At 49.5% G+C, this 17,490-nt stretch overlaps 1 protein-coding gene across 1 annotated transcript in view; it reads right to left on the reverse strand.

The window, feature by feature from the left end:
• The window catches only part of LY75 (lymphocyte antigen 75), a 153,689-nt gene that overhangs the window by 85,203 nt on the left and 50,996 nt on the right, over window positions 1-17,490 (reverse strand). Inside the window, 3 exon segments of the mRNA XM_075317259.1 lie at window positions 6,705-6,890; window positions 7,298-7,441; window positions 14,935-15,045. Of these exon segments, the coding sequence (XP_075173374.1) occupies window positions 6,705-6,890; window positions 7,298-7,441; window positions 14,935-15,045 (441 nt within the window).

A 17,490-nucleotide genomic window follows, 5' to 3' on the forward strand; every position in this document is an offset into this window, starting at 1 on the left:
AAACGAGTCGGAGGACGAGAACTGAGCTCTATCCTGTAACCGTGAGACAATGTCTCTCACCCATCGGTCTTGGACATGTGGCCACCAGGCGTCGCAAAAGCGGAAGAGCCTGCCACCGACCGAGGATGCGGTTTGTGGAGACCGAAAGTCATGAGGAGGCCGCCTTGGGGGCAGCTCCTCCGGCGGTCTTTTTAGGACGTGCCTTAGACCGCCATGCAGAAGAGTTGCTCTGGCCTTTCTGTGACCTGTTGGACGTGGAGGAATGGGACCTGGCTGAGGGCCGAAAGGACTGAAACCTCGGTTGAATCTTTCGCTGCTGAGGTCTGTTCGGTTTAGACTGGGGTAAGGACGAGTCCTTTCCCTTGGATTGCTTGATAATTTCGTCCAATTGCTCGCCAAACAAGCGGTCGCCGGAAAATGGCAAACCGGTTAAGAACTTCTTGGAAGCAGAGTCTGCCTTCCATTCGCGTAGCCACATGGCCCTGCGGACTGCCACCGAATTGGCGGATGCTACCGCTGTACGGCTCACCGAGTCGAGGACAGCGTTCATGGCGTAGGACGAAAAAGCCGACGCCTGAGAAGTCAAAGACACGACCTGCGGAGTAGCGGTGCGCGTGACCGCATTAATCTCAGACAGACAAGCTGAGATAGCTTGGAGTGCCCACACGGCTGCAAATGCTGGAGCAAAAGACGCACCTATGGCTTCATAGATGGATTTCATCAGGAGCTCTATTTGCCTGTCAGTGGCATCTTTGAGCGATGAGCCATCTGCCACTGATACCACGGATCTAGCCGCCAGCCTAGAGACTGGAGGATCCACTTTGGGACACTGAGCCCAACCCTTAACTACGTCAGGTGGGAAGGGGTAACGTGTGTCCTTAAGGCGCTTAGTAAAGCGCTTGTCCGGATATGCTCTGTGCTTCCGGACAGCATCCCTGAAGTTAGAGTGATCGAAAAAAGCACTCCTTGTACGTTTGGGAAACCTAAACTGGTGTTTCTCCTGTTGTGAATCTGACTCCTCAACAGGTGGAGTTGGAGGAGGAAGTTCTAGCACCTGGTTAATGGACGCTATAAGGTCATTTACAATGGCGTCTCCTTCAGGTGTATCAAGATTGAGAGCACCGTCAGGATCAGAACCCTGAGCTGCAACCTCCACCTCATCCTCCAGAGAGTCCTCATGCTGAGACCCTGAGCAGCGTGATGAAGTGGATGAGGGTCCCCAGCGAGCCCGCTTAGACGGTCTGTGACTGCGGTCCGAGTCGGAGTCCTCCCCGTGGGACCTACGTGTCACCTCAGGAGCAGTTTGCTGCTCCAACCGAGGGGGGCCTGGTGTCAATGATTCAACAGTGCCCGGGGCCTGTGTTACCGGCCTGGACTGCAAAGCTTCTAGTATCCTAGCAGACCATTTGTCCATAGACTGAGCCATGGATTGTGAAAGGGACTCAAAGTTTCTCAGCCAACACTGCAAACTCTGTCCCTGCCCCCTGGACAGTGACAGCCGGTGGTTCTACCTGAGCCGAGGGTCCCACCAGTGCCTGAGGCTCCGGCTGAGTGAGTGTCACAGGGGCCGAGCATTACACACAATGAGGGTAGGTGGAACCTGCAGGTAACATAGCCGCACAAGAGGTACAAGTTGCAAAATAAGCCTGTGCCTTGGCACCCTTGCTTTTTGCAGACGACATGCTGTTATCTCCTCTTAGCAAACAGTGAGGGTATATAGCGAAGCAAATACTGCGGCCGAGCAGAGCAAATGTATACCCAATATGGATATATATATATATATATACACTGCGGCACCCAGGAGGGCCAGCACCTGTAACAGGTGCGGCTTACCGACCGCGTTCAGCGGTTGTGTGTCCACCAGATTCCCTGCCTGGGCCTCCCAGCGTTACAGAGCTTTGTTCTGTATTCCTCCACCGGCAGAAGTGACTATAACAATGGCTGCCGGCGTTCTAAGGGGAGGAGGGAGCCGTGGGCGTGCCCCAGAAAGTGCGGGAATCTGGTGCCCCAGAGTAATGAGCGAGGGGGGAGGAGGACACTAAAGTATGCTCCAGCCCTCACAGTCGGCGTCACGCCGACCATCCCGCCCTTACCCCTGACTGGCAGGCCCGGGGGCGGGATTTTAATGCACTAGGCCGCAAAAGCCGGGGACTAGATTTAATACCGCGGCCGGCAAGCAGGCGCGGCCGGCGCGGTAGTCCCGATAGTGACACAAAAACAGCAGCCGCTGCAGCATCTGAGATCAAGTGCTCCATGCACCGTCCCCAAGGGGACACAGAGTACCTTTATGATGCAGGGCCCTGTCCCTGATGATAATCAGTCTCCTGTCCAGCAGATTCCCCCAGGGGCTGCGGAGGGAGCCCGGTCCCAGTGTCTGGATGACCGGTTAGGATCCCACTTCTCCCAGAGCCTCTAAGGCAGGGGTGGGCAATTAATTTTCCCATGGGGCCGCATGAGAAATTGGGATGGTTTTAGAGGGCCGGACTAATATAATTAACTCAGTTTTACCCAATACTTTATATAGCATATATACTATCCCTTCATATACAAACAGTAAGTTACGGACTGTGTGACCCCTCGTGGCCCTGCACGCACACATGTCCTTTTTTTCTCTGGCAGCACGGGTGTCACACGGATCGCACACTGATGTGATCTGTGTGACATCAGTGTGACAAATACCAGAGAAAACACGGGTCTTTTTAATAAAAAGATTTTCTATATTTACCTCTCTCCGGCGCTGCTGCCTCTGGCTCTGCTGCCTCCGGCTCTGCTGCCTCCGGCTCTGCTGCCTCCGGCTCTGCTGCCTCCGGCTCCTTATCGCTGGTAATTATACTCACTGAATATTCACTGCAGTGAGCAGCTGGAAGCAGGGACAGCGCTGGGGACCGCATCGCTGGGTGAGTATACAGGTGTGTGTGTATGTTGAGAACCTGGAAGCCGGAGCATCTCAGGGACTCGTCACAGTTCCCAATGAACTCTGATGAACCCATGAAGCTGTAGCGTGGGTGTCGCAGGGGGTTCATCAGAGTTCATTGGAAACTCTGATGACCTCCTGGAGGTCACTGTGCTTGCAGAATACTCACCTGTCCCTGCGGTGATGTCCTCAACGGTGCTGTGCCCGGTGCTGTCATCGCGATGCTCCGGCTTCCAGGTCCTGAGTGCGGTGAATAATCAATGAATGAGCAGTGGTCAGGAGCGGGAGGCAGCAGAGCTGAAGAAAGCAGGTAAATATGGAAAATCTTTTTATTTCACAGACTCGTGTTTTCTCCGATACCTGTCACATGTATGCAAACAGGTACCGGAGAAACGCAATCAGGCCCTGTAATGGCGGTATGGCGCTGCAGGGGGCGGGGAGAGAGCACGTGGTACCCGATGTAACTCCAGTACCACTCGCAGTTACGGGCTTTTCTCTCTGCACGCACGCACACATACATACACACACGCACGCACACGCTATATACATATATACACAAACAATCCCCATATACTACATCACTACACCCCCATATACACCTGTAATATACATCACTACACCCCCATATACACCTGTAATATACATCACTACACCCCTATATACACCTGTAATTACATCACTACACCCCTATATACACCTGTAATATACATCACTACACCCCCATATACACCTGTAATATACATCACTGCACCCCCATATACACCTGTAATATACATCACTACACCCCCATATACACCTGTAATATACATCACTACACCCCCATATACACCTGTAATATACATCACTACACCCCCATATACACCTGTAATATACATCACTACACCCCCATATACACCTGTAATATACATCACTGCACCCCCATATACACCTGTAATATACATCACTGCACCCCTATATACACCTGTAATATACATCACTGCACCCCCATATACACCTGTAATATACATCACTGCACCCCCATATACACCTGTAATATACATCACTGCACCCCTATATACACCTGTAATATACATCACTGCACCCCCATATACACCTGTAATATACATCACTGCACCCCTATATACACCTGTAATATACATCACTACACCCCCATATACACCTGTAATATACATCACTACACCCCCATATACACCTGTAATATACATCACTACAGCCCCATATACATCTGTAATATACATCATTACACCCCCATATATACATGTAATATACATCACTACACCCCTATATACACTTGTAATATACATCACTACATCCACATATACATCACTAGACCCCTATATACTACACCTGTAAAACTACATTGCCATATACTACATCACTACACCCAAATATTAGTCACGAGTTACTCCCCACTCCCCCCATTGTCCCCTCAGGTTTCTAGTCACCACTCACCTTTCCCTCCTTCAGGCACCTCCGTACGGGCTCCCGCTGACATCCTTCTTCTCTTGTACGGCTCCCCGCTGAGCTGCTTCCTCTCTCCGTACGGGCTCCGGCTGCTGCATCTTCTTCTCCTGCCGGGGCGGGAACTTTTCAAATGACACACACGCGCGCCGTACTGACGACATCAGGGCGCGCGCGTGTGTGTCACAGAGAAAGTGCCGGCAGGAAACAGAGGACAGATTCCTGTGTTCCGCTGCTGCAGTATCTGTCCTCTGTTCCTTGCCGGCACGCAGCGTGTGATGAGGGCAATCTGACCACGGGCCGCCCGGAGCCTAGAGCTCCGGACAACAGGTCAGAATGCCCTCATCAGTGACCGGCCAGCAAGGACGCCCGGAGCCAGGCGGGCCGGTCACAGAGAGTAGGCGGGCCGGATGTGGCCCGCGGGCCGCCCCTTGCCCAGGTCTGCTCTAAGGGATGGGGAAGGAAAACGGCATGTGGCTCCAGCCTTTGTACCCGCAATGGGTACCTCAACCTTAACAACACCGCCGACATTAGTGGGGTGAGAAGGGAGCATGCCGGGGGCCCTGGGGCCCTCTTTTCTTCCATCCGATATAATCAGCAGCTGCTGCTGACTAAAATGTGGAGCTTGCGTGCATGTGTGCCTCCTTCAACACAAAGCATAAAACTGATGGGCCCGTGATGCACGGGAGGGTGTATAGCAGAGGGGAGGGGTTACACTTTTTAAAGTGTAATAACTTTGTGTGGCCTCCGGAGGCAGAAGCTATACACCCAATTGTCTGGGTCTCCCAATGGAGCGACAAAGAAAAAAGTATATTAATATAGTAGCCTTAGAATAACAGCCAATAGTTGATAAATAGAATTATATAAAGTCAATAATTTATGAAAAAATAATTTTTTTTTTTACAATGGAAGCCTATGGGAGCCGGATTCATCGCCATCCGTCAAATGAAGGAATCAAGCGACGGATCCATTTTTTGCTTCTGGGCATGCCCAGATGTTGTGTAAATTCACTTCTGGTCACAAAAAAAGTTCTCCCTCTCTTCTCCATAGCAAATAACATTTGGCCTGAAGGAAAAAAAATTTAGATGGATCCGTTTTTTTAATGGATCCGTCGCATTAGTTTTGCCACAATCTGCGACAAATCCGTCGCATCAGGCACAAACCGGATTGTGCCTGATGTCAAAAAACTGTGTGTGAAAGAGGCCTAAGACATGTGGAACAATGGATATGGGAATATATACATGCATTACTGCTATGAAAAACATGTAAAAATGGAGATACTTTATACACAAAAATGGCCAGTTTTATGAGACCCAACAGCCAACGCCAAGGCGACCTCATTGTTGGGTCCCTACTAAACTAATGCCTCTAATTGGGTTAAAAACCTACAATCTATGGGCGGACAGGAACCTGTATATGGAGAATTAAAATTTCCTGAGGCTGAAAAGCAGGAGTGCTCAATCAGAAGACATATGGGTAGGTACAGCACACGGAGGGCATCAGTATACAACATGTGTGCTGTACGTGTTCAACGTTGAAAGGTATAGGAGAAACTTTGTAATTACATTATTTCTTTATGCATACTGGAAAAACAATGATGCCTGATGACACATGAATGACCCACTTGATCCATGACATTGATGACACCGGTACCATTTTTTTTACGTTCATGGTTTTATACAGATTTGTGAAGAAGTCCAAATACAAGATCTGTGTGTCCAGGATTCACTAGCTTCAGTAGCTCTCATGTATCAGCACACACTTCCTTCCTTTATTACTTTTTTCTTCTCCAGCCATTTCAAGTACAAGCATTGATGCTGAGGAATACAGTTTCCCCCTCTCTCTACTCACATGCACAGCCTGTGTACATCAACTCCCCCTGTCTGCAGATTGCAGCATGTGCTCTCCTTCCCGGCCAACACTGCCATCAGTACGGTCTGTCTCATCTGCCTTCAATACTTGGATTCTCTGTCTCCTCCCCACTGTTGGATATGCCATGTACACCCCCCGCTTATCTTTCTGCTGTTGCCTATAACATGGTGGTTAGTAACGGGGAGAGTAGTGTGCTTCTGAATCTATATCAGAAGCAGCAGAACAGCCAGCTATGTAAAGGGGTTACATAAGTTAATACACACTGCAGCAAAAAAATTGTTACAAATGTACACACCCCTATCATGAGCTCATCGGGAATACAATTGCTTAAAAAAAAAAATAGAAATATCAGGATTGAGAAAGGATTTTGTTGAAAGCCAGAAACCACCGAGACATTCTGGACAGACTACAACATGCCAAAATTATACCAAATAATATCCCCGGTAATATCACGTACCATTCTGAAACTTTGTCACCACCAGTTCAATATCGGCCAGAGAATGAAGACTGATTAAACTTCCGTTCTCCTTCTTGCAGGACTGATCAGCTTCCTCCCATGTGTTAGCTTCTTGGGTCACATAACAAAACCCGTTGTACGCCGTCCAGTTGGCGGTGCACTCCGTGTCGGCGTAATGCCAATAATCTGCAGACGGAGCAGAACCCCAGTTGAGTAATTAATATAGCTAAGAAATTGACTCTCAGGATTATATATACAGTATAACATATATATTATATATACATATACACATATATACACACACAATAATATATATATATATACAATATTATATATATATATATATATATATATATATATATATATATATATATATATATATATATATATATATATATATATATATATACATACATACACACATACACACGGATACACATACATACACATATATATATATATATATATATATATATATATATATATATATATATATATATATATATATATATATATATATATATATATTTTTTTTTTTTTTTTTGCGTTGATAAAAAAAAAAAGAACAGTGTCAGTTTGACCAAACATCTTACCCGGAGGGTCAGATTTTGTCTCATTTACTCCCTTCTTACAAACATACGGCAGAGCAGCATCGCATGGAAAGATATCAAATTGTCCAGAAGACACATTTAGTTTTCCACAACTTGAACCATCTATAAGTGAAAATGCAGAAATTCCTAGAGAAATAAAAATAGTAAGGGTTACTGCATTTCTTGGAAGCAGATATGTACAAGACACCAAACTATCTGATGGCACAAGACAAGAAGATGGTCCCAGACACGCAATAATCTCCAGTTACAGTATAAGAATGTGGTCTTTAGTCCTATGTGAAAATGCCTGGCAAAATAATAGATGGCTGATTTTATTCCTTGCCGTGTAGCCTTTTTTTCCCCCTATATACAGCCATGTATTTTTATTATTTATCTCTATGGAGAAAATGCTAATTTAAAGAAGCACTCACATGAAAGTTTTCTCTTCTAAATATATTGCAATCATCATATTATATAGCACTGTGTACTTACAATTGCTCATTTTGCCCTTCTACCCAGTTAATTCTTCTGTTTTCCATTAGGTCTATGACATCACGTGATTAAAAAAACAGTATAGCTGAATCCTTCTAAGTATATTTCTATGTAGAAATAGGAATTTTCTTTCTTCATGAGTAATCATTAGAACTACAATTTGCGGTCACTGAAAACACTTTGTAGTTCTCATGATCAGGAACAAAGTAGATGTGGAACTGCCCTGCTGAAGACATGACAAATTCCTCAAAACTAAATGAAGGTGGTTTTATTCAACGCATTTCGAAGTGTCACCTAACTTCATCAGGATACCCACTGATATAACCTGATCTGTTCCTGATCTGCTTCGACTTTAGCACGTGGACTCAGCAACAGCTGGTTACATGCTTTAATTCTGGTTGTGTGACACACAACCCCATATGGTGAGCCCATTTCCTTATTACTCATATATGTCCATCAGATAAGACCCTATTGCGCTTTTTCCCTTCAGCTTTTATCTAGTTCTCATGATGACTCATGATAAAAACTCCTGTCTCAACATAGAGGTTAGAAGGATACAGCTAGTCTATTTTTAATCACGTGAGGTCAAAGACCTAATGGAAAACGGAAGAATTAACTGGGTAGAAAGGCAAAATAAGCAATTGTAAAGCACACAGTGGACTACAATGTGATGATTGCAACATATGAAGAGGATAAAAACTTGAATGGGAGTACTTCTTTAAGTTTGATATTGGTTTTACTAAACCTTTGTAGAGATTTCAGTTTTAAATTTACAGGGGAAATAATAGCGGAACGGAAGACGAGAAATGAAGCAGAGAGCTGCCAAGTTCTCTTTAACGGAAAAAAAGAAGGGAATTTTGTTACTTACCGTAAATTCCTTTTCTTCTAGCTCCTATTGGGAGACCCAGACGATTGGGTGTATAGCACTGCCTCCGGAGGCCACACAAAGCAATTACACTAAAAAGTGTAAGGCCCCTCCCCTTCTGGCTATACACCCCCAGTGGGATCACTGGCTCACCAGTTTTAGTGCAAAAGCAAGAAGGAGGAAAGCCAATAACTGGTTTAAACAAATTCACTCCGAAGTAACGTCGGAGAACTGAAAACCATTCAACATGAACAACATGTGTACCCGAAAAACAACCAAAAATCCCGAAGGACAACAGGGCGGGTGCTGGGTCTCCCAATAGGAGCTAGAAGAAAAGGAATTTACGGTAAGTAACAAAATTCCCTTCTTCTTCGGCGCTCCATTGGGAGACCCAGACGATTGGGACGTCCAAAAGCTGTCCCTGGGTGGGTAAAGAAATACCTCATGTTAGAGCTGCAAAGACAGCCCTCCCCTACGGGGAGGCAACTGCCGCCTGCAGGACTCTTCTACCTAGGCTGGCGTCCGCCGAAGCACCACCTGATAATGTTTGGTGAAAGTGTGCAGACTCGACCAGGTAGCTGCCTGGCACACCTGTTGAGCCGTAGCCTGGTGTCGTAATGCCCAGGACGCACCCACGGCTCTGGTAGAATGGGCCTTCAGCCCTGATGGAACCGGAAGCCCAGCAGAACGGTAGGCTTCAAGAATTGGTTCTTTGATCCATCGAGCCAGGGTGGCCTTGGAAGCCTGCGACCCTTTGCGCTTACCAGCGACAAGGACAAAGAGTGCATCCGAACGGCGCAGGGGCGCCGTGCGGGAAATGTAGATTCTGAGTGCTCTCACCAGATCTAACAAATGTAAATCCTTCTCATAGCGATGGACTGCATGAGGACAAAAAGAAGGCAAAGAGATATCCTGATTAAGATGAAAAGAGGATACCACCTTCGGGAGAAACTCCTGAATGGGTCGCAGCCCTACCTTGTCCTGGTGGAAGACCAGGAAGGGAGCCTTGGATGACAGCGCTGCTAGCTCAGACACTCTCCGAAGAGATGTGATCGCTACCAGAAAAGCCACTTTCTGTGATAGTCTAGAAAGTGAAACCTCCCTCAGAGGCTCGAAGGGCGGCTTCTGGAGGGCAACCAGTACCCTGTTCAGATCCCATGGATCTAACGGCCGCCTGTACGGGGGTACGATATGACAAACCCCCTGCAGGAACGTGCGTACCTTAGAAAGTCGTGCTAGACGCTTCTGAAAAAAGACGGATAGCGCCGAGACTTGCCCTTTAAGGGAGCCGAGCGACAAACCTTTTTCTAACCCAGATTGCAGGAAAGAAAGAAATGTAGGCAATGCAAATGGCCAGGGAGACACTCCCTGAGCAGAGCACCAGGATAAGAATATCCTCCACGTTCTGTGGTAGATCTTAGCGGACGTGGGCTTCCTAGCCTGTCTCATGGTGGCAACGACCCCTTGGGATAATCCTGAAGACGCTAGGATCCAGGACTCAATGGCCACACAGTCAGGTTCAGGGCCGCAGAATTCCGATGGAAAAACGGCCCTTGGGACAGCAAGTCTGGTCGGTCTGGTAGTGCCCACGGTTGGCCGACCGTGAGATGCCACAGATCCGGATACCACGCCCTCCTTGGCCAGTCTGGGGCGACGAGTATGACGCGGCTGCAGTCGGATCTGATCTTGCGTAGCACCCTGGGCAAGAGTGCCAGAGGTGGAAACACATAAGGGAGCCGGAACTGCGACCAATCTTGCACTAAGGCGTCTGCCGCCAGAGCTCTGTGATCGCGAGACCGTGCCATGAAGGTTGGGACCTTGTTGTTGTGCCGGGACGCCATTAAGTCGACGTCCGGCCTTCCCCAGCGGCGACAGATTTCCTGAAACACGTCCGGGTGAAGGGACCATTCCCCTGCGTCCATGCCCTGGCGACTGAGGAAGTCTGCTTCCCAGTTTTCTACGCCGGGGATGTGAACTGCGGATATGGTGGAGGCCGTGGCTTCCACCCACATCAGAATCCGCCGGACTTCCTGGAAGGCTTGCCGACTGCGTGTCCCCCCTTGGTGGTTGATGTATGCCACCGCTGTGGAGTTGTCCGACTGAATTCGGATCTGCCTTCCTTCCAGCCACTGCTGGAAGGCTAGTAGGGCAAGATACACTGCTCTGATTTCCAGAACATTGATCTGAAGGGTGGACTCCTGCTGGGTCCACGTACCCTGAGCCCTGTGGTGGAGAAAAACTGCTCCCCATCCTGACAGACTCGCGTCTGTCGTGACCACCGCCCAGGACGGTGGTAGGAAGGATCTTCCCTGTGATAATGAGGTGGGAAGAAGCCACCACTGCAGAGAGTCCTTGGCCGTCTGGGAAAGGGAGACTTTCCTGTCCAGGGATGTTGACTTCCCGTCCCATTGGCGGAGAATGTCCCATTGAAGTGGGCGCAGATGAAACTGCGCAAACGGAACCGCCTCCATTGCCGCCACCATCTTCCCGAGGAAGTGCATGAGGCGTCTTAAGGAGTGCGACTGACTTTGAAGGAGAGCCTGCACCCCAGTCTGTAGTGACCGCTGCTTGTCCAGCGGAAGCTTCACTATCGCTGAGAGAGTATGAAACTCCATGCCAAGATACGTCAGTGATTGGGTCGGTAACAGATTTGACTTTGAGAAGTTGATGATCCACCCGAACGTCTGGAGAGTCTCCAGCGCAACATTCAGGCTGTGTTGGCATGCCTCCTGAGAGGGTGCCTTGACCAGTAGATCGTCCAAGTAAGGGATCACAGAGTGTCCCTGAGAGTGCAAGACTGCTACCACTGCCGCCATGACCTTGGTGAACACCCGTGGGGCTGTCGCCAGACCAAATGGCAGAGCTACGAACTGAAGATGGTCGTCTCCTATCACGAAGCGTAGAAAGCGTTGGTGCTCCGTAGCAATCGGCACGTGGAGATAAGCATCTTTGATGTCTATTGATGCTAGGAAATCTCCTTGAGACATTGAGGCAATGACTGAGCGGAGGGATTCCATCCGGAACCGCCTGGCGTTCACATGCTTGTTGAGCAGTTTTAGGTCCAGAACAGGACGGAATGAGCCGTCCTTTTTTGGCACCACAAAGAGATTGGAGTAAAAACCTTGTCCTTGTTCCCGAAGAGGAACAGGGACCACCACTCCTTCTGCTCTTAGAGAATGCACCGCCTGCAGAAGGGCATCTGCTCGGTCGGGATGTGGGGAAGTTCTGAAGAACCGAGGCGGAGGACGAGAACTGAACTCTATCCTGTACCCGTGAGACAAAATGTCTGTTACCCACCGGTCTTTGACCTGTGGCAGCCAAATGTCGCAAAAGCGGGAGAGCCTGCCACCGACCGAGGATGCGGAGGGAGGCGGCTGAAAGTCATGAGGCAGCCGCCTTGGAAGCGGTACCTCCGGTTGCTTTCTTGGGGCGTGAGTGAGTCCGCCAGGAATCAGAGCTCCTTTGCTCTTTCTGAGTCCCTTTGGACGAGGAGAATTGGGGCTTGCCCGAGCCTCGAAAGGACCGAAACTTTGACTGCCACTTCCTCTGTTGAGGTTTGCTTGATCTGGGCTGGGGTAAGGAAGAGTCCTTACCTTTGGACTGTTTAATGATTTCCGCCAATTGCTCACCAAACAGTCTGTCACCAGATAATGGCAAGCTGGTTAAACATTTTTTAGAAGCAGAATCTGCTTTCCATTCTTTTAACCACAAGGCTCTGCGCAAAACCACAGAGTTGGCGGATGCCATTGAGGTACGGCTCGTAGAGTCTAGTACCGCATTGATAGCGTATGTCGCAAACGCAGTCATTTGCGTAGTTAAGGACGCCACTTGCGGCACTGCTGGACTTAAGAAAGATTCCACCTGTGCCAGACCAGCTGAAATAGCTTGGAGCGCCCACACGGCCGCGAATGCTGGAGCAAACGACGCGCCAATAGCTTCATAGACAGATTTCAACCAAAGGTCCATCTGTCTGTCATTGGCATCTTTAAGTGAAGCCCCATCCTCCACTGCAACTATGGATCTAGCTGCAAGCCTGGATATTGGAGGGTCCACTTTTGGACACTGGGTCCAGCGTTTGACCACGTCAGGGGGAAAGGGATAACGTGTATCCTTCAGACGTTTGGAAAAACGCTTATCCGGATAAGCATGGTGTTTCTGGACTGATTCTCTGAAGTCAGAGTGGTCCAGAAAAGTACTCAATTTCCGCTTGGGATACAGGAAATGGAACTTCTCCTGCTGGGCAGCTGCCTCCTCTGCTGAAGGAGCTGGGGGAGAAATATCCAACAGCCTATTGATGGCCGCTATAAGGTCATTTACCATGGCGTCACCATCTGGCGTATCCAAATTGAGTGCGGTGTCAGGACCAGACTCCTGATCACCCATCTCTGTCTCATCATATAGAGACCCTTCTCGCTGAGACCCTGACCCGCGTGACGACGTGGAGGGTCGCTCCCAGCGAGCTCGCTTAGGCGGCCTGGGACTGTCATCAGAGTCAGAGCCCTCAGCCTGTGATGCCTGGGACCCCCTTGAAGTACGGATTAGTTCCAACTGAGAGGGACCGGGGAACATAGACACAGCAGTGTCCATGGTCTGAGCAACTGGCCTGGACTGCAAGGTCTCCAGGATTTTTGTCATAGTCACAGACATTTTATCAGCAAAGACTGCAAATTCTGTCCCCGTCACCGGGGCAGGGTTCACAGGCGTCTCTGCCTGGGCTACCACCACCATAGGCTCTGGCTGACGAAGTGCCACTGGGACTGAACATTGCACACAATGAGAGTCGTTGGAGCCTGCTGGTAGATTAGCCCCACATGCTGTACAAGCAGTGTATACAGCCCGTGCCTTGGCACCCTTGCGTTGTGGATGACATGTTGCTGTCTCCTCAGAGCAATATAGGGGTATACAGCCAAGAAGCGACCGTACAGTACAGTATATATATATATATGTCTGGTACAGAAAAAAGTACACCAATACTACACTGTGGCACTAGTGGGGCCAGCACTAATGTGCTGCTTACCGCCCGCTAAACGCGGGTGTGTGGTCGCCAGAAATCCCTAGTCTGGGTCTCCCAGAGCCTGTGTCCTTCCTCCAGCCAGACTGCATGCAGGAATGGCTGCCGGCGTCCTGTGGAGGGGGGGGGCGGGCCCTAGGCGTGCTCAGACCAAAAGCGGGAAACTGCGTCCCACTGTGCCTAGTGAGAGGGCTGGAGCATGTAAATAAGGCTCCAGCCCTCGGCGCTGACGATTGCACAGCGTCTGTCCCATTCCCTGATTGACAGGGAGGGGGCGGGAACGAAGCGGAGCTAGGCCGCAAAAGCCGGGGACTAAAGTTATAAGCGCCGCCGCCGTAAAAGCGCGGTCGGCGCTAAGTCCCCGGCACACTACAAGTCCCAGCCGCGCCGCCGCTCCGAGAGTGGCCGGCGCGGTAGTTCCCAGCACATGAAGTCACACAGCTAAGCTGCTGTGACTCAAACCCCAGCGTGCAGCGCTACTGTCCCCGGCGCACTAACACACCCAGCAAGTCTGGCGTGTGCGTGCCTGTCTGTACGGGGACACAGAGTACCTGAAAGTTGCAGGGCCTTGTCCCTGAACGGTACCCCGGCTCCTTATCCAGCAGGTTCAATGGGTCTGTGGACGGAGCCCGGCCTCAGGGCTTGGAGGCCGGTAAGATCCCACTTCCTCAGAGCCCCTCAGGGGGATGAGGAAGGAAAAACAGCATGTGGGCTCCAGCCTCTGTACCCGCAATGGGTACCTCAACCTTACAAACCACAAGTGGGGAAAGAAGGGAGCATGCTGGGGGCCCCATATGGGCCCTCTTTTCTTCCATCCGACATAGTCAGCAGCTACTGCTGACTAAACAGTGGAGCTATGCGTGGATGTCTGACCTCCTTCGCACAAAGCAGAAAACTGGTGAGCTAGTGATCCCACTGGGGGTGTATAGCCAGAAGGGGAGGGGCCTTACACTTTTTAGTGTAATTGCTTTGTGTGGCCTCCGGAGGCAGTGCTATACACCCAATCGTCTGGGTCTCCCAATGGAGCGCCGAAGAAAAATAATACTTTAATAATTATATTCAAGATAGATACTGGCCGTCAATTAATTACAATGGTGTGACAACCTTACCACTACTAATTTGATAGTTTGGCTCTGGGAATTGTCAGGGATCATAATGGTAAAGTTTGTGGCCAACACAGTTTTGTAACTTTGTGTACTAGGAAAGGGGAGATTTGTACTAAGAGGATAAGGGGGCTAATCAGCGGAGGATGCCCTATTTCAGTTCACATACCTTCATCCCAGTTGATAAAATTCAAGGGGCTATGGTCTGACCATTGCCAGCCACCGCCAGTCTCCAAATGATTAAGGCCAATCCATATGGAGTCAGGAAGGTCTTCAATTTCTGCAAAATAAAAAAAAAAATAATTAAAAAAAAAATATATAACATCTATAGCTTTATAATAAATATTAAATTTACACACGTACACACAATGTCAAATATAAAAAAAAGTGCAAAAATGGTTTTCACCACGAGGTTTTATCTTAAATCCTTTAATGCATGGGGTACAAAGTTGGGACAGACTTGTGCCGCCATAGAGGGCTTTGTATATATAGTATCCGATGGAGCATACATGAATTTTTTCCAGGGAAATACATCGGTACAGAAAATGCTCCAGATACAGATTACAGACATAATACAACCACATGAATGCACACTTAACACAGCCACGGCCTGCACTAGAGATCCACCATACAGACTTGTGGACACGGTGTGCCGCCAAATGGTGCGCCCATGCTGCAACAGATTATCCCATTGCCTCTGCAAGATGACAAACTTTTGTTTGTTTTTTTTTTACACGCACACACGCACGCACCTACCCACCCACGCACCCACACACACATACCGACCCGCGCACCTACCCACACAAAATGCACCCACACAGGGCCAGATTATAGGCGGGGCAGGCGGGGCTCCAGCCCAGGGGCACCCACCAAAAGAGCTTCTAAGGGGGTTCCTACCATACTTGGCACTAGCACCTGTCAGCATTTTTTATTTTTTCTTCACACCCTCTCCCCCTCCGTAAAGACAGTCTAATAAATCAGCTGTGTTTTCGGAGGGGGGGGGTGTTGGAGCACCGCTATTTATTTGCATCTGTGTCTTTAAGATGCGAAAACAAACTGCGGGCACAGGACACTGATTGACCCCGGAAGTACCAGCAGCCGCTTGCACTTCCGGGGTCAGAGGTGTGCTAATGCTCCCTGATATGTGCTGTGGCCGTGCCCAGCGAGGGGCGGGGGGGGGGGGGGGCAGCTGCCCCCCCCTAGAAGCAGGGGCACGGTGTGGTGGGCCGCTGTATCTGCTGTCCCCGCTGCGCTCCTCTACACTGTGTGCATGCCAGGCACACTAGCAGGAGCAGGAGGCAGCGCACTGTGCTCTGTCGGCTCTGCTGTGTACTGTGTTCAGCATGCACCCAGTGCAGAGGAGCGCAGCTTCCTGTTTCCGTTCCTATTCAAATGTATTTGCGTCTTTCAGACGTAATTACATTTGAACAGCGCGCCGAGACTGGGCCCCCGACATGCAGCAACGTGATGAGATCTGAGGGGGAGGGGTAATGGGGGGTGCATTGTATTGTGTGTGTGGGGAGGGGTAATGAGGGGTGCATTGTATTGTTTGTGGGGGAGGGGTAATGGAGGGTGCATTGTAGTGTGTGTGGGGGGAGGGGTAATGGGGGGTGCATTGTATTGTGTGTGGGGGGAGGGGTAATGGGGGGTGCATTTATTGCGTGTGGGGGGAGGGGTAATGGGGGGTGCATTGTATTGTGTGTGTGGGGGGAGGGGTAATGGGGGGTGCATTGTATTGTGTGTGTGTGGGGAGGGGTAATGAGGGGTGCATTGTATTGTGTGTGTGTGTGTGTGGGGAGGGGTAATGAGGGATGCATTGTATTGTGTGTGTGGGGAGGGGTAATGAGGGGTGCATTGTATTGTGTGTGGGGGGAGGGTTATGGGGGTGCATTGTGTGTGTGTGTGTAGGAGGTGATGTGGGGTGCAGTGTGTGTGTGTGTGTGTGTGTGTGTGTGTAGGGGATGATGGGGGGTGTATTGTGTGTGTGTGTGTGTGTGTGTGTAGGGGGTGCATTGTAGAGTGTGTGTGTGTGTGTGTGTCAGAGCTGTGTGTGTAAGAAGCAGTACTGTGTGTGTGTGTGTGTGTGTGTGTGTGTGTGTGTGTGTGTGTATATGAATTAGAGCAGTCTGTGCGGGCCCCCCCCCCACCCAGAACTATATGGGTTCCCCAGAGCGCTATGTCACCCATCCCAGTAATGAGTACACCACCAGAGCTGTTTGCCACTCCAGTAACGTCTATGCCCCCTGCCCCTCCTGTAATGTATATATTGTAGCCCCCAGCCCCTCCTGTGATGTTTATACAGCAGTACTGTCAGTGTGCAGTCATGTCTGTTAGTGACAGACATCGTGAAACACAGCCACATGTCCTGAAGGAGCTGGACGGAAACAAGCGGGAGAGGTGAGTGAGGCTGCTGGCGACTTCCCCATATTAATACCTGTGAGGGCTCATGTGCACATAACTGCTGAATATTCTGCAGCGATTTGACAGCACATGTGCGCGTCAAATCGCTGCAGAAACACTGCATAATGGAGGCAGTTTTTCTGTACAAAAAAAGCCGATTTCATACGCTCTGGCTGCTGCCCCCGCCATAGACAGAGTGGGAGCTGCATCCATGGTGCACGGAATAATTGACATGCTCCCTTTATGAACGCACAGATTTGGGTCAACATTTCAGCACCCAAATCGCTGCATTCATAAAAGCAACGTGTGCACGTATCATGCACAA

The sequence above is a fragment of the Anomaloglossus baeobatrachus genome, chromosome 7 (genome assembly GCF_048569485.1).
Source record: "Anomaloglossus baeobatrachus isolate aAnoBae1 chromosome 7, aAnoBae1.hap1, whole genome shotgun sequence".
Taxonomy (NCBI): domain Eukaryota; kingdom Metazoa; phylum Chordata; class Amphibia; order Anura; family Aromobatidae; genus Anomaloglossus; species Anomaloglossus baeobatrachus.